This window comes from Chaetodon auriga, chromosome 10, assembly GCF_051107435.1.
Source record: "Chaetodon auriga isolate fChaAug3 chromosome 10, fChaAug3.hap1, whole genome shotgun sequence".
Taxonomy (NCBI): domain Eukaryota; kingdom Metazoa; phylum Chordata; class Actinopteri; order Chaetodontiformes; family Chaetodontidae; genus Chaetodon; species Chaetodon auriga.
Window position 1 is genome coordinate 21,117,854 of NC_135083.1, and position 24,844 is coordinate 21,142,697.

At 42.7% G+C, this 24,844-nt stretch overlaps 2 protein-coding genes across 4 annotated transcripts in view; one reads left to right on the plus strand and one right to left on the minus strand.

The window, feature by feature from the left end:
* The window catches only part of ptpn11b (protein tyrosine phosphatase non-receptor type 11b), a 39,328-nt gene extending 27,852 nt beyond the window's left edge, over positions 1-11,476 (plus strand). For 2 of the 3 annotated variants that reach the window (XM_076740689.1, XM_076740691.1), the window contains exons 6-16: positions 95-208; positions 2,047-2,143; positions 2,352-2,431; positions 2,563-2,718; positions 3,456-3,587; positions 4,581-4,735; positions 6,176-6,243; positions 6,331-6,482; positions 6,825-6,925; positions 7,023-7,152; positions 8,625-8,727. In XM_076740689.1, coding sequence (XP_076596804.1) covers positions 95-208; positions 2,047-2,143; positions 2,352-2,431; positions 2,563-2,718; positions 3,456-3,587; positions 4,581-4,735; positions 6,176-6,243; positions 6,331-6,482; positions 6,825-6,925; positions 7,023-7,110 — 1,143 coding nt within the window. In that variant the 3' untranslated portion in view covers positions 7,111-7,152; positions 8,625-8,727. Of the gene's footprint in view, positions 1-94; positions 209-2,046; positions 2,144-2,351; positions 2,432-2,562; positions 2,719-3,455; positions 3,588-4,580; positions 4,736-6,175; positions 6,244-6,330; positions 6,483-6,824; positions 6,926-7,022; positions 7,153-8,624 lie in introns of all 3 variants that reach the window. The other variant, XM_076740690.1, reaches the window with a different exon arrangement.
* Positions 11,477-13,577: 2,101 nt separating this feature from the next.
* rnf223 (ring finger protein 223) lies at positions 13,578-14,276 on the minus strand. The gene has a single exon (XM_076741558.1). It carries the CDS (start codon positions 14,274-14,276, stop codon positions 13,578-13,580), a length of 699 nt encoding a protein of 232 aa, XP_076597673.1.
* Positions 14,277-24,844: the final 10,568 nt, after the last annotated feature.

Sequence of the window (24,844 nt, forward strand, 5' to 3'; positions counted from 1 at the left end):
TAAGCACAAGCGTCCAAAGCATTGCATGCTGTTTTCATACTTAAGAACTTGCTTTGCTCTGTCGACTAATTTGATTTCCCTGTGACCATGACAGCCCTTTAACGCCACAAGGATAAATGCAGCCAACATTGAGAATCGGGTACGAGAGCTCAACAAAGTAGCAGACAACTCTGAGAAACCCAAGCAAGGATTCTGGGAAGAATTTGAGGTATGTAGCCTCAAAACCATCATTCCTTTCCTTTTCCTCTTTTTTTTTTTTTTTTTTTGTAATGTGGGGAAATTTCTATCGTGTATACATACATGTTTAACAGCTTTATTAAATGAGTTGACAGTTAAGAGCTTTATTGGCTCGAGCTGTGTGTGAGAAAACTGATTGGTGTAAATTATCCCTTTGAGTGTCATCTCTGCCCAGATGCCAAATTCTTGTACAACACACATCTCTTGCAAAACATATTTGAGTTTTAATGCTGAGTTTTTAATTCTCATTTTGATGGCTTTCTGGCTTTAGCTACTAACAGAGTACGCAGTATCTTCCAAAACAATAATTAGTCACATAGATGTCATAAAATGTCATCTTATAGGCCATTTGTTCCGTGACCTTTTATATTCAGCCATTTCATATCTATTTGTGTGAGTTTTTTTTTCTGGTGAGTTATTTGTTGTCTTGGCTGTCAAAGGAAATTCAAGTGTATTTATGGGACCCTAACCTTTGAGTAATGATGTCGGGCGAAGCATTTCTTTTGGCACGCTCTTATGTTCCTGTTTTTGTTATTTTCATGCAACTGACATGTCAATCACGTGAATCATCTCTATTGTGTCAGTGCATATTCAGCCATCAAGTATTCTTTGGCATTCATTGGCTCAATAACAGGATTTTACAGTTTATGTTTGTCTGCAAGATAATAGTTACTGATCAGTGTCTGGTTGTTTGATTGCCTGCTCCTAGATAAAAAAAAAAATTTAAATCAAATTTTTTGTTTTATTCAATTCTTCTAAAGGAGCAGACATACAAAACATAGTATTACAGGGCAGGTCCATACGAAACTAAAATAAAAAAAGAAGCAATTCACAGCATTTACATAATAAGAGGCATGATATGGTGAAATGAAATGGCACTTATATGATCATTATTGTATACGTGGATCTGATTCATGCCTAATGTCCCCACTTCTGCCGTTTGTCCACCGTCATGTAATTATATTTAACACCCACAGATTCCAACGGTTTCTTCCATTTTTGCAGAAAAAGATGAGTCCTCGTATATCCGTTGATATAGTGTCCGATATGAGTCTCAGGCTCGGAGATCAGAGATGATAATTAGCTTTCAAATGATTGTCAATTAGTCACTAATTAACTAATTAAGTCAATTAAATCACTTGTTACATCCTGTGTGTGTGTGGGTGACTTGGAAACACTTGTGCGCTGTCTCATAGATGAGTTGAATGATGGGTTATGTGGAAGTCAATTCAGTGCTATTCAGATATTAACTGATGTAGATAAATACTGTAATTGATTTACATGTTCTATCCTTTTAGAGTAACTATACATTCAAAATGAATTCATGTAGCAAGTATGAAAGAAGTGCTTTTGAGCCCTGGTTGTATTTTAGGGAAACTTCCTCTCACGTCCACAACCTGAACACTGACACATGCAGTTTCCTTGTTCTTGTGCTCCAGGGTGACCCCTACTGTATTAGAGGCCCATTACACTGTCTCTGGGTCCCTGTGGAGTAATCAAACAAAAGTTATGTTCGTATTCAGTGTTGCTGAATATATGTTGAATACATTTCCTTCCTCATGAAACATTTGCAAAGTCAGCAAAGTATTTTATATCCAGCATTGCTGTCATCAGTGTTTGCTAGCTCGCAGTCTTCACCTTCCCTGCCTTTACTGGTGCATTGCTATATATTTTGGTCATTTCCTGACACTTGTTGATCAGTGGAATAGTGTGAAACCACTGGCAGGAATGTGTACCGTGTTAGTGCTACTAGAGGTCTAAAGCTCTGCAGGGAACCTTAAAGTCATATCGAAATGTTTTAATCTGCAGGTACTTCAGCAGCAGGAGTGCAAACTGCTGTATCCCCGGAAAGAAGGCCAGAAGCCAGAAAACAAGAGTAAAAACAGATACAAGAATATCCTGCCCTGTAAGTCTCACAGCAACCTGCCATTTCCTGTCTCTCCAGCTTCCTGTGGAAAGAATGACACAAATAGACACCAGACAACATAGAGGCCTCAGCAGAGCATGAAGATTTTTTTTTTCATCATTTAGCTTTTATCAATTGACATGTTTGGTCTCAGGAAACTGTAGATATTCAGTTGTGCATAAATGACAGTTTGACTTTGTGTTTTCAGTCGACACAACTCGGGTTGAAATCAGGGAAGCAGATCCAGATGTTCCCGGTTCAGACTACATCAATGCCAACTACATCAGAGTGAGTCTGTTCAGCATTATACAATGACACTGATCAGCTGTAGAACATCAAAAGACAGCAGTTCACTTTACGTTTCAGACGTCTCAGAGTCAAAATATGGTATTTGTCATATAATTGTCCACACTGTACAGAGTATGCATGAAGAGGGGCGCCACGTGGATGAGGGCAAAGTCTTCATCGCCACCCAAGGGTGCCTACAGAATACGGTCGTTGACTTCTGGAAGATGGTGTATCAAGAGAATACACATGTCATTGTGATGACTACAAAGGAGGTGGAGCGAGGACGGGTGAGCGATTGGCCCTAAACATGCAGCAGATGTACAGCAGTGTAGTTAAAATATCACGGTTGCTTCTGTATACCTTAATGTTGAACTAGAAAGGTAAATGAATTAAGAAGAACTGTGTTGTGTGCATTACATTCCCCGTACTTTTCTCTCCACAGCTCTTTGTTTTCTTTAGCATTTAGTCCTAAACACTCTGTTGTCTCAAGATTGCACTCCTTTGAGCTGATTGCTGTTGATTGCTTATAATGATGGAGATCTAAGAACGGAGTGTTCTCTGATGAGAGATCCAAGATTCAATGATAAAAGCATGAGCCAAATACCCCACATCTAAAACATTAAATCGTAAAGATCCACTACACGAACAGAGATAAAGGAAAAGAAAAGTTCCCTCAAAGTTCATTTGACAAAAAAACTTTTAATTTAATGATACGTTATCGAGTCCTGGTGATGACCTTTACAAATCTGCATTGCTTGAACTGCATGTCAACCATTTCATTTGTCTTGACTTGGTGTTAGCTGATTCTAAGAGAGGCATGGATATGTGTAGTGTGTGTGTGTGTGTGTGTGTGTGTGTGTGTGTGGAAGGTTTGGGGGTGGGGAGGGAGACGGCTGACAAGGATAGTATGACAGTTAAGCTGATTGGAAAGCTGCTTGAGATGAGCCGGTTCTTTCGATTGTCTAATACCCACCGCCCTCCCTGTCCTCTCTCCATCTTTCTCTCTGTTTTTCCTCCAATGTAGAACAAATGTGTGCGTTACTGGCCCGACCTCCATGGCGCCAAGGAGTTTGGGAAGGTGCTGGTAAGGAATGTGGACGAGCGGCCAGCTCAAGACTACATCTTGAGGAAGCTGGAGGTGACCCGTCTTGACCGGGTAGGGGAAAGAGCGTACTCAATCAGAGCTGAGACACTGACCTGGGGTCAGATAATCTAACCCCTCACACACATACACACACAATCCTTCGGCATGTGCTTGTGCTTTGAAGCAGATAGGGAAAAGTAGATCGCAAAAGTGCACATAGTCTTAGAAGATTTCTAGTTTTCTTACCTATAAATAAAAACAAAAAGTTAAGCCAGAATTCTCCTTTTATACATTTATACAAGAAGTAGCAAATGATGGATAAAAAAGGTTTGAAATGGAGGATTTTGAAATGGTATGTAATGTTTAGATATCCAATCGTGGTGCCTGTAGAAGCGTGCAGAGTGAATATCTTATATATGGCTATTTAAAGTCCTTTATCCTATTTAAAACCACAAAGGTGGAAGCCTGTCTGAGCTCACCTTCGCGGCATTGTTTCCAAAGTGACGCTTCTGTCGGCCCTCAATGCTTGTTTTTAGCTGAATTGCAGCTAAAATTAGGAAAATCCACCTTCACTCGTTTATTAATAGATCACACTCAAGTTCATCAAGATTACTGTAAAAGCAGGAGGCTAAAGCATTTTGTAAGTCTGTCTACAGTTTCATACAGCACACAGGAAGGACCAAGGAAGCTGGTTGCTGTAAAACTGCCCGTCGTTATGAGTCCACTGTAAGAAATTAGAGAAAGAATCCACAGTTTTTATTTTTCATTTGTACTAACTGTAGCGTTGGAAAGTGCCCCCTTCATCGGGCTAAATCAAACTGCTGAGGTATCGTATCAGCTCTGAAGTTTAGAAGACGTGTGGATTGAGCACTGGAGATTTAGTTTACTATTTCTTACAGTGGTCTCGTGCCTTTCAATGAGCAGTATGGAGAGGACAGAGGAGGAAGACACATCAGAGTATATGTTACAAGCCCATAATCAAATTAACAAATAACACCGGAAGTGTTAAGACACATTTTTACAACTGCAGCTCATCGCCTTTTTTGTGCTGTTACTTTCCTACAGAAGGAGCCTCTGAGGTACATCTGGCATTACCAGTACCTGAGCTGGCCGGACCACGGGGTGCCCAATGAGCCCGGCGGTGTCCTCTGGTTTCTAGAGGAAGTCAACCGCACCCAGAGCACCATTCCAGACACTGGGCCTATTGTCGTCCACTGCAGGTACAGCCAGCAGGGAGGGACACTGTTTGACGATATGGAGCTTGGAGCTCGGCAGAAACAGACTGTCACTGGGCCATAAGCTAATTATTGATGGGTCAGATAGAGGTAGAGGTTATCTGCCGGCATAGTTCATCAGCAGATATCAACAACGAGAGTTACTAAAGTCCCATATCTTGTGTACCACAAACCTGAGGGCAGTGTTACTGCTGGAGACAGTGTGGTTGTAGAGTGTAAATATGAGAGACAATAGAATAACCCAGTTTCACTTCAAGTTTGAACACACACATATTGTATTCTTTGCTGAAAGTTCATTGATGAACGTACGTTCAGGTTCAGAGACATGCTCACACACACACACACACACACACACACACACACACACACACACACACACAGTCAGACGTTACACATTCACTCGCTCGAGTCTTCCAGATGTTTTCCAGTATGCAGGGTTCTTTAAAGTCTTAAATGTTTGGAGTTATCAGTTCAAGGTGGCAAGAAAAAAAAATTAGCAAGAATTAAACACTCTTTATCAAAACATATAATCAAAGTTAATATGAACAGCTGCTAAAACTAACAAAGTGGCAATATACATCAGCTGTTGTGGGTATATAGGAATTCTGTAAACTTTATTTTTCACACTTGCGACTATAGTAACAATTAAGATGTGATGATAAAGGCTTAGACAGTCTGGAAATTTGTAAAAGTGCCTGAACTTTACTCTTAAAAAGCTGTATGAACCCTGTGTGTGGCTGAACTCATCTATGTGTCACTGCCTGCTTTTTTCCTTTTTGTTCCTTTCTGCGTTGACTCAATTTCCCATGAGATCATATCGGGGACACCTGAAACGGAAAACTGATGAAATTAGGATTTCATGAAATTTCATTTCAGTTGCCACTTGGGTGCGCTATAGTTAAGGTTCAAAATGTTACCTCCTCATTAGCAATAAATCATCACATTCGTGCCCCAAGCTCCGTGGCTTTCTGTCCGCTTCAAAGACAGGATTATCAATAATTGAAACACACAGATTCTTAATTGCATTTAAAGCTCCATGTTACCACCTGCAGCTGTGTTTACTTTCTCACTGATGTAATAGATTTGTCCGTTTGGTGTGCTTCCATGTGTTTCACCATACCAAACCAGACAGAACACATCTGACTCATTAACTTCAAGGATGGGTCGGCTGCTGGTAAATTCATGATGTTATTGTGGGGAAAATATTGAGTTGAGCTGAGCTCTCTTGAAGATCTAACAGCATTTTAAATGTGACACAACAACAAATTCAAGTTCAGTTTTATTGCTGTTGGCAGGTGTAAACCTTGAATTCATAACCTCAGACTTTCATGTGTTGCTTCCATTGTCTTTGTCTAGTTTTCACCTTTCACGTCATTGAGTTTAATTTCTTCAAGTGTTTGACTTTTCACTCTGTTGTCCCTGCAGTGCAGGCATCGGCAGGACAGGCACCATTATCATCATTGACATCCTTATTGACATCATTAACCGCCAAGGTGGGAGACTCAGACATGACACTGACACGCTGGACTGTTTTATGTTACAAACGTACTTACTAACTTCTGGATGTGTGTGTCTTCTAGGTCTAGATTGTGACATTGACATCCCCAAGACCATCCAGAGGGTACGGCAGCAGAGGTCGGGCATGGTGCAGACCGAGGCCCAGTACAAGTTCATCTACATGGCTGTCCAGCAGTACATCGACACGGCTCAGAAGAGACTGGAGGAGGAGCAGGTACTCCACCACACGTGTCATCATCGCAGTGGCTTCCAAAAGAAGTTTAAATACATCATATAACGCTGTTTGACACAGTAATGACGGCTTTAAAATATTTATGTAAGATGTGTGGGAGCTCACAGTCTGACGGCCGGTACTGTGCGCTGTGTTATGACAGCTAGAGCAGTGAGGCAAACATCAGCATGGTAACTATCTCAGTAAGCTTCCAAAGTGCTGAGTGCCATCTGGGAGCGTTTAAAGTTAAATTCATGTCTTTGAGACGGGACACTTTGTGAGAGCTTTGTAGAGGATCTTGTCTTCTAAACTGAATCTGCCTCTTGTCATGTTGTCACTGCGCAGAGGAATAAGATGAAGGAGAGGGAATATTCCAATATCAAATATCCCCAGATGACCAACTCCAGGTCCAAACCCAACATGGTATCCTCGCGTTCCTCCTCTGTGTAAGTAGAGCACATACTGTGATGATTATTTAACGTGCGATCACAGAACCGTAGCGATAAAAAGGATGGTGATTACTGTCTCTGTGTGTTACTGCAGGATGACAAATGAAGATACGTCAAGTGTGTACGAGAACATAAACTTTAAAAGCCCTCAGACGTCTTTTAGCAGCAACACCAGGAGGTAAAACCATCGGCGTGGACCTCCACATCTCTCTGTTTGCCTCTCTGTGAGTACTTCATGAATTTCATTCTGTATACTTTGCATTTCACTTGGTGCTGTGGCGAAATACATTCAGCCACTTATGTTGAAAGCGAGCACTTGTGTCGGTGTTTTCCTCCTGCAAAAGTGAACAAATTTAGCTCTAATTTAAAGGTTCCTTGTGGAGTTTTACTGCGAAGCTGCTTGTTGATGAGTGGCTCCCTGTTTTGTTAATCTCCTGCACAGGCTCGTGCAAGTTCATGCAATACAAAGTCCTATTAATCAACACATGGCGCTAGCACACCATTTCCCCCTAAAATCACAACTCAAGGTGCTTTTAAAACTTTTACAGACACAAGAAAGAGTTCGGTTTCTTCCAGCGTGTCAGAATTCATTTTCCAAGTGTGACGCTCTCTTTTGTTATGATTCAAATTACAGGGTGGCCAGGAGCGGCTGAGCAAGAAAACTCGAGATCCCCTTAAAGCAACAAAAGATTTAATTTACGTTCAAATTATAATCAACCTCAATTCTCACGGGGCCGTTCTTTTCGCTCTCATAGTGATTAATAAGCAGTGAGCGAACCCAGCAGCGTTAAAAGGAGTGATGGCGTTAGTTTGGGGTCATCAGCACGACACATACATCAAACGGGGTTTTAATCACCAGAGAATGTATGTAAAATACACGTTTCTGTAAGCAGTCTGTGTTTTGAAATATCCAAATTATAGCTCTTAACAGTATAGATTCGTGTGTGTCTATCATGGTTCAAACTTTGAAGTAAAACCTCTAAATTATTTGAACTCTCAGTGTCTGATGTTGACTTAAGATGTCGTCCTTGAGGCCTTTTAAATGTGGAAGTTGTCATTTCAGTTGGCTGTTGGATATTCAGCCTTTCACCCATTTCACGACTATCTCTGGGCCAAAACGCCAAAACCAGTTGGTTTGTATGGAATGTAGTTGTTCCAGTTGAGCATGTGGGAAAAAACTGTTCTGTGTTTTTAAGCACAAATGTTTTATATTTCAACACAGAAGTGGGAAAAAGACTAAATTTACTGCTGTTTCAAGGCACATTTACTGAACATGCCATTGTCCTGACTGTCATCTCTCTCAGAAATCCTTGTTATAGAGCACAACAGATACATCGCCTGTTCTAATTTTAGCTTATCACAGACTTGTCAGTATCACTTAAACAACAAGAAATTAAAACTATGTACCCGAAAAATGAACTTATAATAAAGTTGCAAAGGTTTTATAAAGGCAGTTAAGGTTGATGGTTTTCAGGCTTCTAATCACTGAACAAAAATCCTTTCAGACACTCATGGGCACGCTGCTGTATGTCCTCCATCTCTCCCTGTCTAGATAACCTGGCAGGTGTAGCATATTCTGAGTTAATGCTGCTTTTAGCTCCATATCATGAATTACATCAGATCCCAGTGGCCATGATTCAAAGTGACACCAACCATTAACTCCACTTGTCTTCTTGTCTGTTCCTGTTTGCTTCAGTTTCAGAGGTGTCGCTTTGTCAGCGCCTGACAACCCCTCGGGGGAGGAGGGAGCGTGTTGCTCTGACTTCTCGCCACGTCGGTGGACCCTGCTTGGGCTAAAGGTGGCGAGCTGACCCCTCTCCTGCTGCCGTCCTGCTGGACTTCTCTGTCTGGAGTCAAACCTTACCCTCTGTGGAGAGGAGGACTCTACAGCATAGCGCTCTCACTCAGGACCCTTGTCCTCCTCCCTTTCTCCCCCCACCGCTCCAGCCTGTCCCTCTTTTAACCAGCGCAAGTGCCTTGTCACAGGATGTCTGTAATCTAGCCTTCCCAAACTTGCTGTTACATCTCTGCTGTTACCACTTTTCCAGACCTTGGAAAACTGAGCTGATGTGAGAAGCTACCAGTTTTTCCTCGGGGCGGCGGATATTAAACATGGAGTCTGCCCCGGCCTGAACTGAACTGTATGGGACCCAAGAAGAGGTCAAAGCTAAGCTGTTTGTCTCTCCACTGTCCCTCTTTCTCTGTCTTTGCTGGCTGTCATTTGAACTCAGACTTTTGACTGTTTTTGTGGCATTCTGTCTCTCCAGCTGTGGTGGTTATTAATGTGGCCGCTGAGTGATAGCAAGGGCAGTTACGTAACTCACAGGACCCTGAGGCACAGGGAAGACAAGCAGGCCCTCTTCTGCAACACATTTTCACATTAATTTCAGCTGTAGAAGTGCAAACTCAATCAAATGGTAGTTTTTTTGGTTTTTTTTTCATCCCTTTCATCAGCTTGTTTTTACTATTTCTTGGTGTTTTTGTTGATACTGTTGGTCATGGATGTGTAACATATGAGATGTTGATTTTTTTAAATATATATATATATTTATAAAGGAGCATTATGGTTGAAGAGATCATGTTCGAGCACAGTAGTCTAAGCAGCATCCTGATTTTGATTTAGCAGTAGATAGTAAAAGCAGCTCAAATCGGGTGGAGAGGATTCCTGAATGGGTGGTTGGAGTTGAGCTTGGCTGACCGCCGTGTCTCGGCTTCGTTTGACTGGCTGTCCTCGTTAATCAGCAGGTCTGATGTGGTTCAACATCTGTCGGAGGAGATCGTCACAAGGAGACAAGGGAAAGGGGGCGATTACAGTGGGCCAGATGGCCATCTGCCCGAGATTGAAGAATAGATTTGTCTCCAAAAAGTAATTTAGAAGATGGCCATAATCCAGGCTTGATGATAGCGGGGCGAGTAAGCCGGTGTCATTGATGTGATAAGGAAGACGGTGGTGCTGCGGAGCACCGAGCCCTCAGCGCTGTCTGGCAGATTGTCTGCTATTTTTAGCCTCCAGGATCAGCAGATAAGTTGGTGAAATCTGACCTTGCTCGTTTAATGACTTAATGGTCCTGAAAACCCTTAAAAAAACTAAACAAAATGATGCCTCTCAGAAAAATAAAATCATAACGTGCGTTCAGTCTACCTTTGTTTTTGTTTTTTTTTTAATTTAAGGCATCAAACAAAGCACAGACGAGCAGCATTTGTTGGTGTCTGTGCTCAGAACATTCCTCTTTCTCCACCAACAGAAATGTTCGACAAGCCAGCTCGAGGTCTCTCACCTTGTTTGTTTCCTTCAGTCGTAAACTGGCCAGTTTCCACAGCTGTAGTTCGTGATTCTTAAGAAACCCGATTTTAAAGTACAGCTAAGCCTAATCAAAATGTACTGGAGTAATAGCGCTCAGTCACCGGATCCCAGTGACCTTGCAGGGAATATTTGAATAAGGTAACAATATAACCCGCAGAAACCATATCATCCTCTCTGACAGGCTTTACGAGAGCACACTGTCATTTTCTTCAGGTCCCAGTACATCAGTCGAAGCTTTGAAGCTTTGTCTCTCATGATGTCTGCCCCTTGTCTGAGTTTTCCCAGAGAGTACAAATTGTTGCCAAGGTATTTTAATGGTTGATTCTTTCTGTGAATAAAAAGCTGTGCTTCATGACGTGAGCGGCATTGATGCCCTGTGTCAGTGAAGTCCTGTGTCTGCTGGAAATATGCTGCACCGCTCGACGTACTTCAGTTGAATTTGAATGTTTGAGTCCGTCTGGTTTTTCCTTTTGTTCTTTTCCCATCTGAACTGTGATCCGTGTCTGGTGAATGAGAAATGACTTTTTTTTTTTGTCTCTGTGTTTCTGAACTCTGTTGCGCTGTGGATAATTTTGATTTTTATTGTATTTTACTTCGCCTCTGTGGGTCAGACTTTTTTTTTTTTATGATTTGGTGAAACATCAATACTTGAAAGTGTGAAACTGCTGAATCTTCGGCCTCAGGCTATGTGTGGATGTCCGTGGGCAGTGGAAGCGTTTTTGGTCGTGCACTAGGTTTCTGCCGTCAGTGTTGGGGTTCTTTTCTCGTCGTCGTTGCATTTTGCTGACGTGTTTCAAATTGTATTTCTAACTGATTGTTTTATCCACTCTTGCATTTTGTATTGTGTCTGAATTCTTATTATTATTACTATGACTATTATTATTTTTATTGGTGTAATTTCACCATCGATAAATAAATTCTGGCTCCGAGTGCGGCCGGCGTACGTGGAGGTATGCAGTAGTAACACGGTATTTTCTTTCTGCTTGTCCTCTTACATTTACTTGAACATGATGTCGATGTGTTTTTGTTTTGATTCCCTGTTCCTCTGTTGCTCACAGTATGCCTGAAGTGAGTAGTGGTGTATTGAGTGCTCCCATGTTCAGTGGAGGCTTTCCTCTTCCTGCACTGGCTCTGCCCAGATGCCTTGTTTGCTGTATAGGCTGCAACTGCTGATGCAATGAGCTGCCAGAAATGGCATCAGAATGGTTCATTATCACATAGTTTAATAAAGATCTATGAATGCACTGTGGAAAGTTCATGTGAATTTTGCTCATTTCTGTCGTGAATCTGCATCTCTTCCCCTCCATTTTTGGAAAAGGTTCCTGGAAAGTGTGCCTCAAAGTGAAATACAGATCAGTGTAACAAGCAGGCTCTCTGTGTCGTGGACTGTTTTGCCTCCAGGTGCAGTCCTTGTAGTGGAGGAGCAGCAGAGAACACAGGACAGCGTGTTGATGAGGCAGCGTTTGTGAAAAGTGCTTCACCGCATGATGGCCGAGAATATTGCTTGTTAACTAATATTGATATTGAAAAGCAAGGCAGGAAAAACATCAGTTCTAGCCGTGATGACAGAGACGCTGTTATTTTCAGCATTTTAAACATATGAGCTGCATGAAGGGTTGAATAAAGCATTTAAATGTAGCTGCTATCCACAAGGAAGGAGGCTGTTTATCCTGGAGAGAAGGAAGACCACGCAGACAACTTCATAAATAGCCTTATTTTTTTTAAAGTTTAAATGCCCTTGAGCAAAATGGCACCAACTCAGGAGAAGCTTTTACATTTTTACCTTTATTCATAAAAAAAATCCACAGGACAGTTTGAAGCCATGACTGAGCCTTTTTTTTTTTTTTCTCCACGTCTGTTGTCTAACCTTGTTTACTGGCAGTTCAGATTTTGCTCCAGGAAGTTGCACTTTTATTATGGCCACTCCTGAATGAGCGTTAAAGTTTAATGTAACCATCTTATCAATTGTGTCACGAGTGTGCTACTCGGAAAACCCCACACACTGTTCCTTGATCTGACGCATCTCATCCAGGAATCAATAAAGGCAACTTCCTGTCAGGGCAAAGGAGGACTTTGCTTTTATAGTCATATGTTTAAGCTTCTGCGAGGGAGGAAATGACAAACAGCGGTCAGTGAATGGCTCCACTGTTTTGCAACCCGGCCCTGAAACTAATACGTCTTTTTAATTTGCATTCAAGCACGTCAGGAGCTGTGTGTTATTTGAGGGGAATTTACTACATCTGCTGTTCACACAGATTAAACCACCAACTGATGCTGCAGTAAATTCAGTTTTTAAGATGGAGAGAAAAGCCTTGAGCATGAACAACCACAATCAAATGATAATGAATCTTAATAATGAGGCTGCCAGGCGCAAATGTTTCATTATTTCCCAGAAGCATGATCTGAGCTGACACCTCAACGTTTTATTATAGTTGTGTAAACAATGACATATCAAAACGCACAAATCAGCTGTACACTCTGTGAAGGTTGGGTTAATTGGCACATTGGGATTACATTCATTCATTTCTGACTTTTTTTTAAATTACTATAAACATGACTGTTTGTTGTTCCTTAGCCAACCAGATACTTGCAAAGCAAAGTTCACATTTCATCAATAAATGACAGTGTTTTGAGTTTCGACGTCATCGCTGAATGTTGAGCAGGCGGCAACAGCCGATCAGCCCACTCATCTTATGTTACCTGCTGTGACGAGTCAGCAAAATCCATCAAACCAGTAGGACCAAACAGTCTGTCCTGATTTCAAACTACAGGTGTTGATTTAAGTGCAAAACGCTTTAGTGGTTTGAGGGGAAGTGCCTGTCAGAGTTCATCTCCCTCCACTGTTGGTCGTTTCTCTCAGTCTTTACATGCTTGCAGGAACAGTTTAATAATGTACACCTGCTGGCGTATGATGTTGAGAAGCATCAATTCAAGCTTTGTAGAGTTAAAACCTCAGTGTGTGCAATTTTTATCTGAGTGGACAGAATTCAATCTGATGGCCTGTGATACAATAACACAAAGTTCTGGGGAAGATTGGCGCAGTCTGTGTTGCTTTCAGCCCTTTCATCTCTGTCCCATGGTGGGGTCTGCCACAGCGTCTTTTCTGAAACCACCACTGGGGGGCACTGAAGCCAGAAATCTAAAAAAAACGACACACACAGTGGCTTTGACATGTGCGGTTGTGCTGCAGGTTAAAAATCTGAGGTGTTCACAGTTGTGTGTAGCTGTCATGTACACCTACCAAAAGTGCAATTATGCACAAAAGGTTTCTAATGTCAGATATTAAAAGTATCGTGAATGTTCCATTTACAATCTTATGTACAGCTCCTGTGAAGTCCAGTCAGTCTAGTTTGGGCTGAAAGCAAAAGTAGTGGTGACGGCCGTGGGGTTTGGGCGGGCTGGTCCTCGCATGCAGCGTACGTTCCCAGTGCTGAACACACACTGCAGCGGCCACAACACGACGACAACAAGCAGCAGCATGAGCACGATGAAGAGCACCAGCCTCTTCCAGTCTGCCAGCCGTTCCATCCTGCGGAAAGACCGGCGCTGCGTCTGGACCGGAGCGCTCGCTCTCTTGCTGGCCCCAATGTCAATGCAGATGCAGAAGGCGGTGGGACTGTCGGGGGCGCCCGAGCCAGTGTCTTGCCTGGAGCTTTTGTAGCACAGCTTCTCCCCGTCCAGCCACACCGGCTCCTCCTGCTGCTGGTGGGTGGGCAGCTTGCAGAGGACCTCGTGGCTGGTGGTCAGGGCCGGGGGTCCCTCCTCGGGCAGCATGGTGGGGTGACGGCAGAAGGGGCAAGAGAGGCGAGTGCTGGCGCTGTTGCCGTCCTGGTCGGACACCGAGACGGCCATGAGGCGGGAGAGGCACTCCAGGCAGAAGGTGTGGGTGCACTCCAGCAGCTTGGGTGTTTTGAAGACATTGTCGTAGGTGTTGAAGCAGATGGAGCACTCTGGCTGGCTTACGACTGAGAGCTTCTTTTGCACCTCGACAACATTGACCTGGGGCTCGACCTGCATGTGCCAAATCTGCGGAGTCTGTTCCATCTTGAGAATGTAAGCCTGCCCTCTCCTTCGACTCGGAGTCTCCTCTGGACTCTCGGCTGTCCTCGTCTTGGTCTGTCCTTCACTTCTGGATTATCTTTAAAGAGAATGAAAAGTAGAGATTAGTTTTCATATTTCTGATGGTATTTTGCTGTTGGTGTCATGAACATTTGTTTCAGCCATGCGCAGCCATAATCCCAACAGGATTTCAGCCCCATTTCATACAGCCTGCTTGAATGCTGAACTTTGAACATTCCTTGAATGATTTTTGCCCTCAGAGAGGCAGAGTACACATAATATTACAAAGCTGACAGGATTTTGGCCTGTCAATGAGTAATTCAGTCACAGGTGCAAAATGGGGCAAATCTGTTGAGTAATATTGTGGATTTTTCTAAAGCAACAGCAACGAGCACAAACAAATGAGTCAGTGAAGCGACAGGCCAGGGCAGGAAGGGAAAGAGCAGCGTCCACCGCTGTATGTAGTGTGGGCCAGATGTTCTGCAGGTGCAGTGACTGTTATAGACTTCACATGACATTTTAATCAGGACTCAAGCTCTGAACAGGAAAGGCCAAGATGAGTCATATCCAAGACCCTCCAGTCCACCAAACATGATTACAATCTCTTCTGACCAAGAGTAAGAGCCCCCTGTTGGTGCAGTTGGGTGTTGCAATGTTTGATCACTGACTCAGTGTCCCCGCGTTCGCTGAGCATCATATGACAAATACAAGACAGAGACATTGTAAATGTGAAACACAGTGTTTTGTGCTTGCTCCTGACCTGAGCACAGAGTTGATCAAGTGCAAACTTCATGATCCCCGCAGTCTCAGGGTGTGCAGTATAACTCACGATGAACACGTTGTGTACATTGTGCTGCTGCTCTCTGTCTGCTTTACCTTCAGATATTCAATATCAATCTTTCATCCAGCCAGCGATTAAGCAGCAAGCTGTTGGAAATGCACACTGCTGTGTACTGAGTGTAGTGCTGTTTTGATAGCTTTTGTAATCTACTGACGTTCACGACTGCTGTTGGCTTTTAACCCTTTGACAGCCCACTGGAGACCCCTTACTTTCAAGGTTTTGGTTGAGCACGCTCTTTTCCAGGGCTTACCTGGAACAACATTAGCGATAAACACAGCCTGCTTGCTGTTACTAGACCAGGTTTGGGTCACTGTTGGTCACCTGGACCAGGTTTTGATAGTGTATAGTCTGCAGGACTCGATGAGGACCAAATTGCTGCTCTCTGAGTGTGGTGTCCTTGTCTCAGTTTTTTTTTAGAATGATAAGAATATTACATGGTAATCACCTGCCTGCTGGTGTTTTTGAGTTAAGTGTCAAAAGTCCCTGATGTGAAGGAGAGTGTGTGTGCTCGGGATGAAGGATGGTCAGAGCACAGGTGTTCTCCTGTCTGTGTCCTCAGGGCTAGTCCTGCCCCAGTACTCCCATCTGCACAAAGTCCCTGCTTGTTCTCCGCCTAATCGCTCCATCTACCCTTGAAATTCCTGCACCGCCAACTCTCTCTCTTTTTGTCTCTGCTGAATTCAAACATGCTTTAGTGGGATGAAGACAGATTTTTCTGTATAATTACACCTGTCTAATCAGGTTAAAGCCCCCCCTAATCACCGATCACGATATTCCATTGCTCAAATTGAAATTCTGTTTTCGGGTGTGGTCGTTTGCTGAAGCCTCCTGCGCAAAAGTCTACCCATATTGAATTTAACTCACTGTGATGGACAGATTTTATTAACCCCACCTCAGGAAGAAAACAACTCCATCCTGTGGGAGCGCTGCTAACTGAAAAATTCAAGGAAGTCCTTCAAATGTTCAAATATTTGCACATTTCTCATTTTCAAATGAGGCTGCTGCCGTGTGCTCAGTGCAGCTTTAAAAAATGTCTCGACAAATGGAAGCAAAATCAATAAATATCTGGAATAATAACCATAAAGTGAGCACGATATGACAATTTGTGTCAAGTGTCTCCTCTAACAAATGCAATTAAAATTTACTACTTCACTTTTTCACTTTACTTGAGAACTGGATGGTAATTTAGTTCAGATCAAGTCATTTGTATTCCAGCAGGACAGTAAAGAACCTCAGTTTGGTGCAGCTGTCACTGCTCTGTACTCCTGCATATTCATAGTATTGGCATAACTAGTATTTACAGTGTTCATTCACACCCATAAAGGTTCATGTTAATCAATGTATGTTTCTCATCTTTCATGGGTTGCAGAGATCAAACTCAAGGTCTTTAAAAGGAGAAACAGTTTTCCAAAGCCTCAGGCTATGTTGCCTGCAGAACGAGTGCTAAGTAAATAGCAACCAGCCGAAAAACGAACAACACACAGTGACACATTGTCAAAAGGCAGTGAGGTGAAAGCCGCTTTGGCGACAGCCTCAGGCTGTACTTTGTTGAACTCCTAATGATTCCTTGAACAGTCCTCAACAAAACACCAGGTTATATATATATATATATATATAAATATATAACATAGTTTCTAATAAAAGCTTCAGAGAGACTCCCTAACATTTACAACCTCTTTGTTTGACCCTTGTGTCACAGTCGGACAATAAAAACAGGATTAAATTTGAACTGTGTGTGTCACACCCGTGTGGCTGTGCACTTGATGTAACCTCTGATGTGTGAGGTCTCTGTCCCAGAGGAGATCTGCATTTCTGCTGATTTGGTAACACCTTAAGCTTCTGTCTGTCTTTGTTAAGAGTTCACAGGTTTGAAGAAGGTTAAGAAGGAATACTTCTGACTAAATTCCACAGCTTTCTGTCTCAACTGCCTCTTTTTTCTTATGCTGTTTACTTCAAATCTGATTGTGACAGTCTTTCACACATTGCAGACAGAAGTGAGACTGCACTGGGAAGAAAGTATTAAATTATGCATTGGTAAAATATGTCCTTATTTTTCTGAAAGTTAGTCTGGATAGTCTTGATGTGAGACATGTATTAGTAATGAAGAGCTACTTGTACACAGAATTTGCTTACAAAAGTTTGAGACTCTTAAATGGAGACTATGTAAGCCTTACAAGGAAATAACTCATTCTTTCTTTCACAAATGGAACGTTGAACACACGGGCGAGTAAATGCAGCCCTGCTCCAAATCAATGTACTTGCTGCTCCGGCCTCATTTGGGCTGCAATGACCAGTAGCCTGCGGTGGCTAATGTTAGCTCATGGTAGCAGACTTTGGCTTGATTCACTTCACTGACTTGACAGTCACCTTTACTTGTGCGACTGTGACAGTGTGCTTTGGCATTTAACATGATCCATTGTCACATGTGGCCACAGTTTCATAGTCGGTCTGTTTACTGTCTATTTACACAACAAGTTTTAAAGCAAGATGCAAACAGCACATGAAACACTGCTCTCGTTCTTGAAAGAAAGACAATTTGTCCAGAGTCCAGGTAGAGGAAGGCAATCCATATGGTTTTGAGGCTAAACCCTGGGGTCATAGACTGTACAGCAGAGTCAAATATTAACTCAGACTAAGTTGTTGTTGAACCCAAAATACCAACTTCAAACATGGGAGGGGTCCTTTTATTGCCTTTAACAGTACTCTGTTTTGAGCTTCAGCCTATGGCCTTCATCACTATCAGTGACACATGTTCTTCTCACATGTCCCACTGACCCATTTGTACAGAAATCACAGCAGTAGGTCACGCGGCCTGTCCCGTTTGTTAGTCACATTGAAGCTTTCTATTCGAGCTTCATGTAAAAGTACAGTAATTTGCTTTTTCAGGCCCCTCGTGTAGAGGTCAGCTGTGTGTACCTTCGCTCAGCTATCATCCTCAATGCTGCCTTACCTGTTCTCCGTTTGAAAAGTAAATGAAACTCGATCTACCTGCTGTTTGAACAGGGGGTGGCTGATACAGTTTAACTGAATCTGAGGCTGAGCACACACAGAGCACATGTGCAACGGGCAATGCAGGAAACAGTAGTACAGTGTTAGTAGTGGAAAGGGTAAGCTTTTAAAGTCTTGTATTGTCACAGCAGTGAACTAAACAGCCACGAACAGGTACAAAAAGCACAAAGGCGCAGGGCAGCATGTAGCACAAAGGTTCAGTTTACCTGTTGACTGAAGGTGATCCTCTTTATCTGTCAGTCCCGGGCTCAGCTCACTCCCTTTGCACTCGAAAATGCATGTTTCTGGAGTCAAAGTCAACTGACTTCTAAGATGCCAGCAGGGAGTTCAAGGACTGAATTGTGCCTCCTCCTGGGGTTAGGTCCTCCTCTGTTCTGATCTCAATACTCAGCTGGAGTCCCAGGTGTGGTGTGTGTGAAAATGGGTGTGTGCTCAGAGGCTGTGTAATCGTGCTGTGTCGGTGTCAGCTCTGGGTCCTCCTTCCTCTGTGTCCGTTGGCCGGTATCACCTGCCCTGCTCTGTCAGCTCCCCTTTTAGCACTTTATGCAAATGACAGTGTCTCGCCTTGAGGTGGTGTCTGGAGGTGGAGAGGAGGGGGGAGGAGGAAGAAACCTTGAGACTTCAAGGAGGGTAATACACATTCATGCCCTCACACCACTCCTCCCTGTTTCCTTCTATGTTGATATCTCTCTCTTTTCGTCCTCAACTGTTTCTACTCCCCAACCGCCCCCCCCCCCCCCCCCCCCCCCCACACACACACACACGCCAAAAAAAACAAAACAAAAAACACTCACACACAAAGCAAATACCTCTCATACATCAGCCCTCATTAAAAAAAAAACTCTGCAGACCTCCCAGAACGACAAAATGCAAACTGAATGAGTCAGCTGATGTGGTGTAATTCCACTGCACTGGACATTTTGCACAAAAAACACACACACAAACCACACAGCTTTTGCATCAGCCAGTGTGCCTGAGCTGGGCAATATAGATATATATAAGGATTCATTTCCATTTAGTCAGTGATAAGGTAGCAGGTGGCCGTGCAGGGCTATCTTCCCACTGAGGCACCACTCTGTGTGAATAGCCTGTTGTCCTGCTTCCTTACTGGCTACAGTGTTGCTGGTCAGCATGGCACAAAGTGCTACCTTATGAACACGTGCACTTGGGTTTTATTAAGTTTCCCAGCTACGTTTCACCAGGCCGAGTGTTTTGTGATGACAGTAATTGCGTCTTCTTTGGTCTTCCATGATGAGACAAGCAGAAAAGAGTGTTTTTGTCACATGTGCTTTTCAAAGACTTTTACAACACAACGGTTCAATATTTAATCCAGGAAATAAACGTAAAAATAACAAGTGCACATCCACTAGGAAAAGGCTCCTGCTCATTAAGATGACTTGAAGGATGTGTGGTAGAGTTTTTATTTGATTACTCATTTCATTTTATGGTAATCGCTAATGGCCCAGAGCCATTAGCGATAGCATGTCTCTGCAGTAACAGCTGCCTAACTGACTCGGTTATTTAGTAACCCAAACACAAATAGTGTCGTATCATATCAGCAAAGTAATTTATTGGGCCTTGAGTTGTGAGTGCTTTGAGGAAGCAGAGGGAGAATCCATTTTATTCCCCTTCCTGGAATCTATGAACTTGGCTTTATGATAAATATGTCAAAGATTTAGTGGGTGTCTCGGTGAAAGCAATAATCTACGGTAAGTTATCTCCTGGGACGGAGGGTTGGGTGACGTGGCTGCAGAGGTTGGCCAGGGATACACGTGAGCAGGGAAGCTGTGTGTGTGTGCAAGCAGGCACGCTATAAGATGACACGGTGTTGACTGTCTGCCCACTCAGCCCACATTTACTCCAACACGAGAGAGCAAAGATGATATTTTCAACCTCTGTCGCCATGCCACCGCAGGCAGAAACCTGTGCATTTTTTCAGGGTAAAACACACGATGTTGTGTCTGGGGCAGCTTGTAGGAAAGGTAGAAGGGTGCGTGTACACTGGCTTGATGATGTCAGCCTTGTATTTACTGTAACATTTAGTAGGCTTAGGTCAGTGCTGTCTTTTAGCTGATTGCATTTTCAAGACCTGATCATTATTCAAATGAATATGAAAAGTCTCCTTTCATAGAAAATACATTTTATAAATTGGCAAAATCAAATGACATTTAAAAATACTTCAGACATGTTTTTTGTGCCGACATTCATTGGCCCAGAGGATGAATCGCACAGGCAGACTTTTCCAGTGGCACCACCAGCTCAAAACTTGATTCTGTCTGATATTTGACCAAATACCTGCAAAGCTACTGATCCATCAGCCCCAGCTGCGCTTTGTGTTTAATGTGCTAATAAGCGTATATTAGCATGCTAATACACTGAACTAAGACACTGAACACTGTAAACATTGTCACTGTCTGATCTGAACAGGAAACCAGATTTGCTCTGCACATGTGCACAGGTTAGATCCTAATGCCTGGCCGGTGGGTTATTCAGACCCTAACTGTTGCCTGACCAATTATATTCCAGGGCCACAGTTTCACATTTGTGTAGAGCAAATTGAATTTCCAGTATGGATGCTGATGCTACAGTTATACCTGGTAGCATCAGCATGTTAGCATTGTCACTGTTTACCAGAAGGCACAGTGGTGCTACATGCAAATACAGCCACAGCAAGCTGCTAACAGAGCTACAGGCTACATGATTACCACCTCGGGTTTCAGTGGGACAGTCAGTGTCCTCTAAAGGACTGAATTCTTTCAGATGTGTTTCCAACCTACAGGACACAACAGTCCAACACAGAATATTGAAAACTTTCAGATGTTCCAGTTGCGATGTTGGATAGAGCAACATTAATAGTCAGTCAAACAACTTCCACTTGAACAGAAGTAAATATGCCATTCAAATGAGATTATCAGGATAATTCACTGAGCAGGTGTACTGAACGTTCCTCAGAGAGTGAACCCTTTCCATGTTCAAACATCTGATAAAAGTTTCAACTTTTTACACAGTAAGTCAAAAATTATTATTTAGATTTTCATGAACCTTGCTCTGAGGATACATCCTTATGATTTTACCTACTCTATGACTTTTTCTCCTATGTTGGGCATTTTGGGCAATATACTTTAATATAAAATAATACAATAGGCTTAGATACTGGGTACACACTTAAAGCATGGAATCGCTAAAGCCAGCTGTGATGTTGGACATGTTGGCTGGTTCCGGGGCGTCTGTGAAGGTGATGAGGAAACCAGACACCTCAAGGTGCTTTTCCACCTTCCAACACCCATCTGCTTCTCTCCAACTCAGCAACCAGCAGCAGCTTTACATCAGTTTTTCCACTGTAAAAACCTCTGGCAGGGCTTTGTGTGAGTTTTGAAACTTTGCATGGCAGAATGGATTCGTGGATCAAACGGCCAGCATGTCTACACTTCCTGCCTGCATCCTCTCTTCACTGTCAACAAGCGAGGCGCTCGAGTGGAGAGAAGGTCACCGCTGAACTTCAATAAAAAGCCCACATCCAATAAATGCTGGGGTACAACAAGTGGGAAGAGTTTAGTTTGGGGATAAATGGGGTATTTTTGACTAAATGTAAAAGATGTATAACCTCTGATTCAAAGCTTATATACATGTGAGATGCAGACTATGATGCTTATAAACTGGGCTAGAAACACATTAGACTGTATATTAGGTTTTGGTGCAGTCACGTTTTTCTTAGATAACAGATGACAGAGACAATTTTGATATCTGACAGGTGAGGTTCAAAAGGACTTCAAAACAAAGCAAGTAAACAAAGGAAATATTGACTTTTAAGATCACAGGAGTGTATTTTACAGTTTATTGGAAGCCAGCTTAGGCCATCAATTCATCTTTATGGCTTAACTGCAGCAGTCACGTTCTTCAGATAATCCGTAGACATGTGGCTTTAACTGCAGCGCTCTCCGTGTTTCCATGCCTCGTCGTGTTTTGAGGAAGAGGGATGTTTATCCTCATCGTATTCATAATTGTCCTTATCGGGATCACATTACCATTATCATTAAGAAATTGGTAAACATTTACCAATCTAAACAGTTTCTGAGGAAGCTAAGTCCACCCAGAGTTGAAGCAGGCTACAAACACCACAGCAGTCAGGTTTGTAAAAGGTTATCACAATAGCTTTCCATGACAAATATCCCACGTGCGATCTCAGGTCCAGGCAATATTTCTGTTTGGTGAGAGATTTTTATTTCCCACCACACTGACCTTCAATAACAACATGTGGCTTTTATGGTTATATTTATGCTGCATCTCTTTTATGCATAATTACATACTGGCAAAACGACTCTTAGAAAATGGCATGTTGTAAAAAAAACACCTGTTGTCACGCACACACTCTTGTGCCCACGGAGGAGATGAAAATTGTTCTGTAAAAGACAAATGTAAACCGTTCAAGGACGAGTTTTCAAGTGGGTCTTAAAACAATGCTCACATGCTCAGATGTGCGCTTAAACTGTTACTGGCCACTTTGGTCATTTCTCCTGTTCATGGCAGTGAAGAGATGAAGATTTTTTACATGATTCCAGTGTTAGAGACGGGGGCACAATCCACAGTCCTCATCCTGTGTGAGAACACATGAAGTTCAGCTGGAGTGAACATGAGGCTTCAGCAGGCTTGTTAGTAAGAACTCCCTCTGTGTGTTCCTCTCCCTCCACTGCAGCTCCACACGTAACTGCTGTCCAGGGAAACACAGGAAAGAAAACAGTTTGTATTAGAAAGTCTTTGGAAAATGCCCTCCTGATGTTGCTAAGTCAGACTACTAAAGGCTCATATTGACTTTGATTAAAGGTCAGAGTGGTTCTTTGCCATGAACGACCACTGTGGGGAAAAGAAATGATTATGGTGACCAGAAACTGCTCGAGTGTACACATGGGCATGTGAGTATTGTTTTAAGACTTGAAAAATATGAACCTGTCCTTTAAAGCATTAAAAAGTCTGTCTTAACTGAACAAGAAGACATGGAGATCAATGTTTAAAGACATTCCCTTTCCCATGATGGACTAGCAGCCGGGCAAAGTGGGAAACTGCCCCAGGGCTCCCTCGTCTTTGGGGCCCCAAAGCGCCCAACTTCAGGTGTTAATTAGCTTGTGGTCATTTGATTTATTTCAAATTTGTATGAGACATGCACCACTAACGCTCAGTATAAACTGATATGACAAGGCCTTACATCATCTGAAGACCCTGTCTCAAAGGGGGTCCCTTGTCAAGTCTAGTCTAGTTTTAATACCTTAGTTGATGTTGTACTCACATAGCGCATACTGCTAAAAAAATAACAGTCATTTGGAGGCTCCAGCTCCAGGACATAGTGTACTGGCTGGTTGCAGTACACCTGTGTGCTGTACCTGATGAGTAAGACCACAGTGCACACAGAGTGCACAGCGCAAAGACCGTGGGAGGAATGTTTAGGGGGTCAACAGTGATCCAGCGTTCCACGCTCCTGCAGACGTAGTAGCAGTAGTAATGAGAAGTGTAGTTAGTGGTAGTATTAGAAATATTTATACAGCACTTGTCAAGTACAAGTTCTTTACTGCATTCTTTTTATCCATATTGTGATTCTACTGTCTGTCCGAATTCAGTTCAATAGAAGCAGAAAATGGATGGATGGAATTCCATTTTCCCCTCAAGGGCTCTTTTATTGTGAGTAGTCAACTGTCCTTTATACCAGTAATTATTCCAACAGGCTTTGAGACCTTTCAGAGCAGGTGAAAGGCCTCGCAGCAACGCTGTGGCCCACCTGCAGGTGATACAGTGAGGTTGGACTGAGAAAAGTAGAAATGGATTCACAGCAGTTCAAGTGCAGTGAAACAGATAAAAATAGACAGTTCAGTGTAGTCAAGTAAAAGCACAAATATTATATTAAGTATATAAACATTCTACAAAATAGGTTCAATAATAAATTGACAATCAGTCCTGTGAATGTAACTGTGTCAGGAGCATGTCCACAGGGAAGTGTGCCTGCTCCTGCTCCTGCTCCTGCTCCTGCTCCTGCTCCTGCTCCTGTCAAGCAGATGATCGGTGTTGAAATTGTAGTCCAGCTCCAGTTTTTCTTACTTGGTAGAAATTCTGAAAATATTTTCCACAGACCTGCATCTTGATTTATTGGCCTTGATTTGAGTTGCTATACGTCTATCGGCAGGACAAGCGCAATTTATCAAATGTCTCCTAATGGTAGGCTGCAGTCATTTATCAAGGCAAGTGAAATGAAGCCGTTTGTTTCAGAGTAGGTCTTGCGAGAGAGGCAATGTGTGTGTGTGTACATTTGCATCAGGCCTCTGCGACAGCCGGCCGATAATTTATATTTTTGTTATTGTCCACAAATCCCAAGAAAACACCATTTTGCAACCTTCCCAGTCTGTCTGTAGTTCATGGCCCAAAGCCCACTGGTTCCTACTGCAGAGGTTAATCTTTTTTTAAAAACTGACGGACATACAGTTTAATTAAAGGCAAATTATTTTCTTAAAGTCTTTAGCAAACGTTACTCAAACAGATGTAAAAAGTGCACGTGTCGCGGCCTCTTTGCAGCAGAATGAAAGGTTAATAAAGAGTTAATAGTAGTGATAATCTTCCTTCCTTAAGTAGTTGCACTATTGACTAACTTCCACCCCTTAATGCCACTGATGTTTCTGTTGTATCAAGACATAAAGAAATATAAACATAACGTATGAGAGAA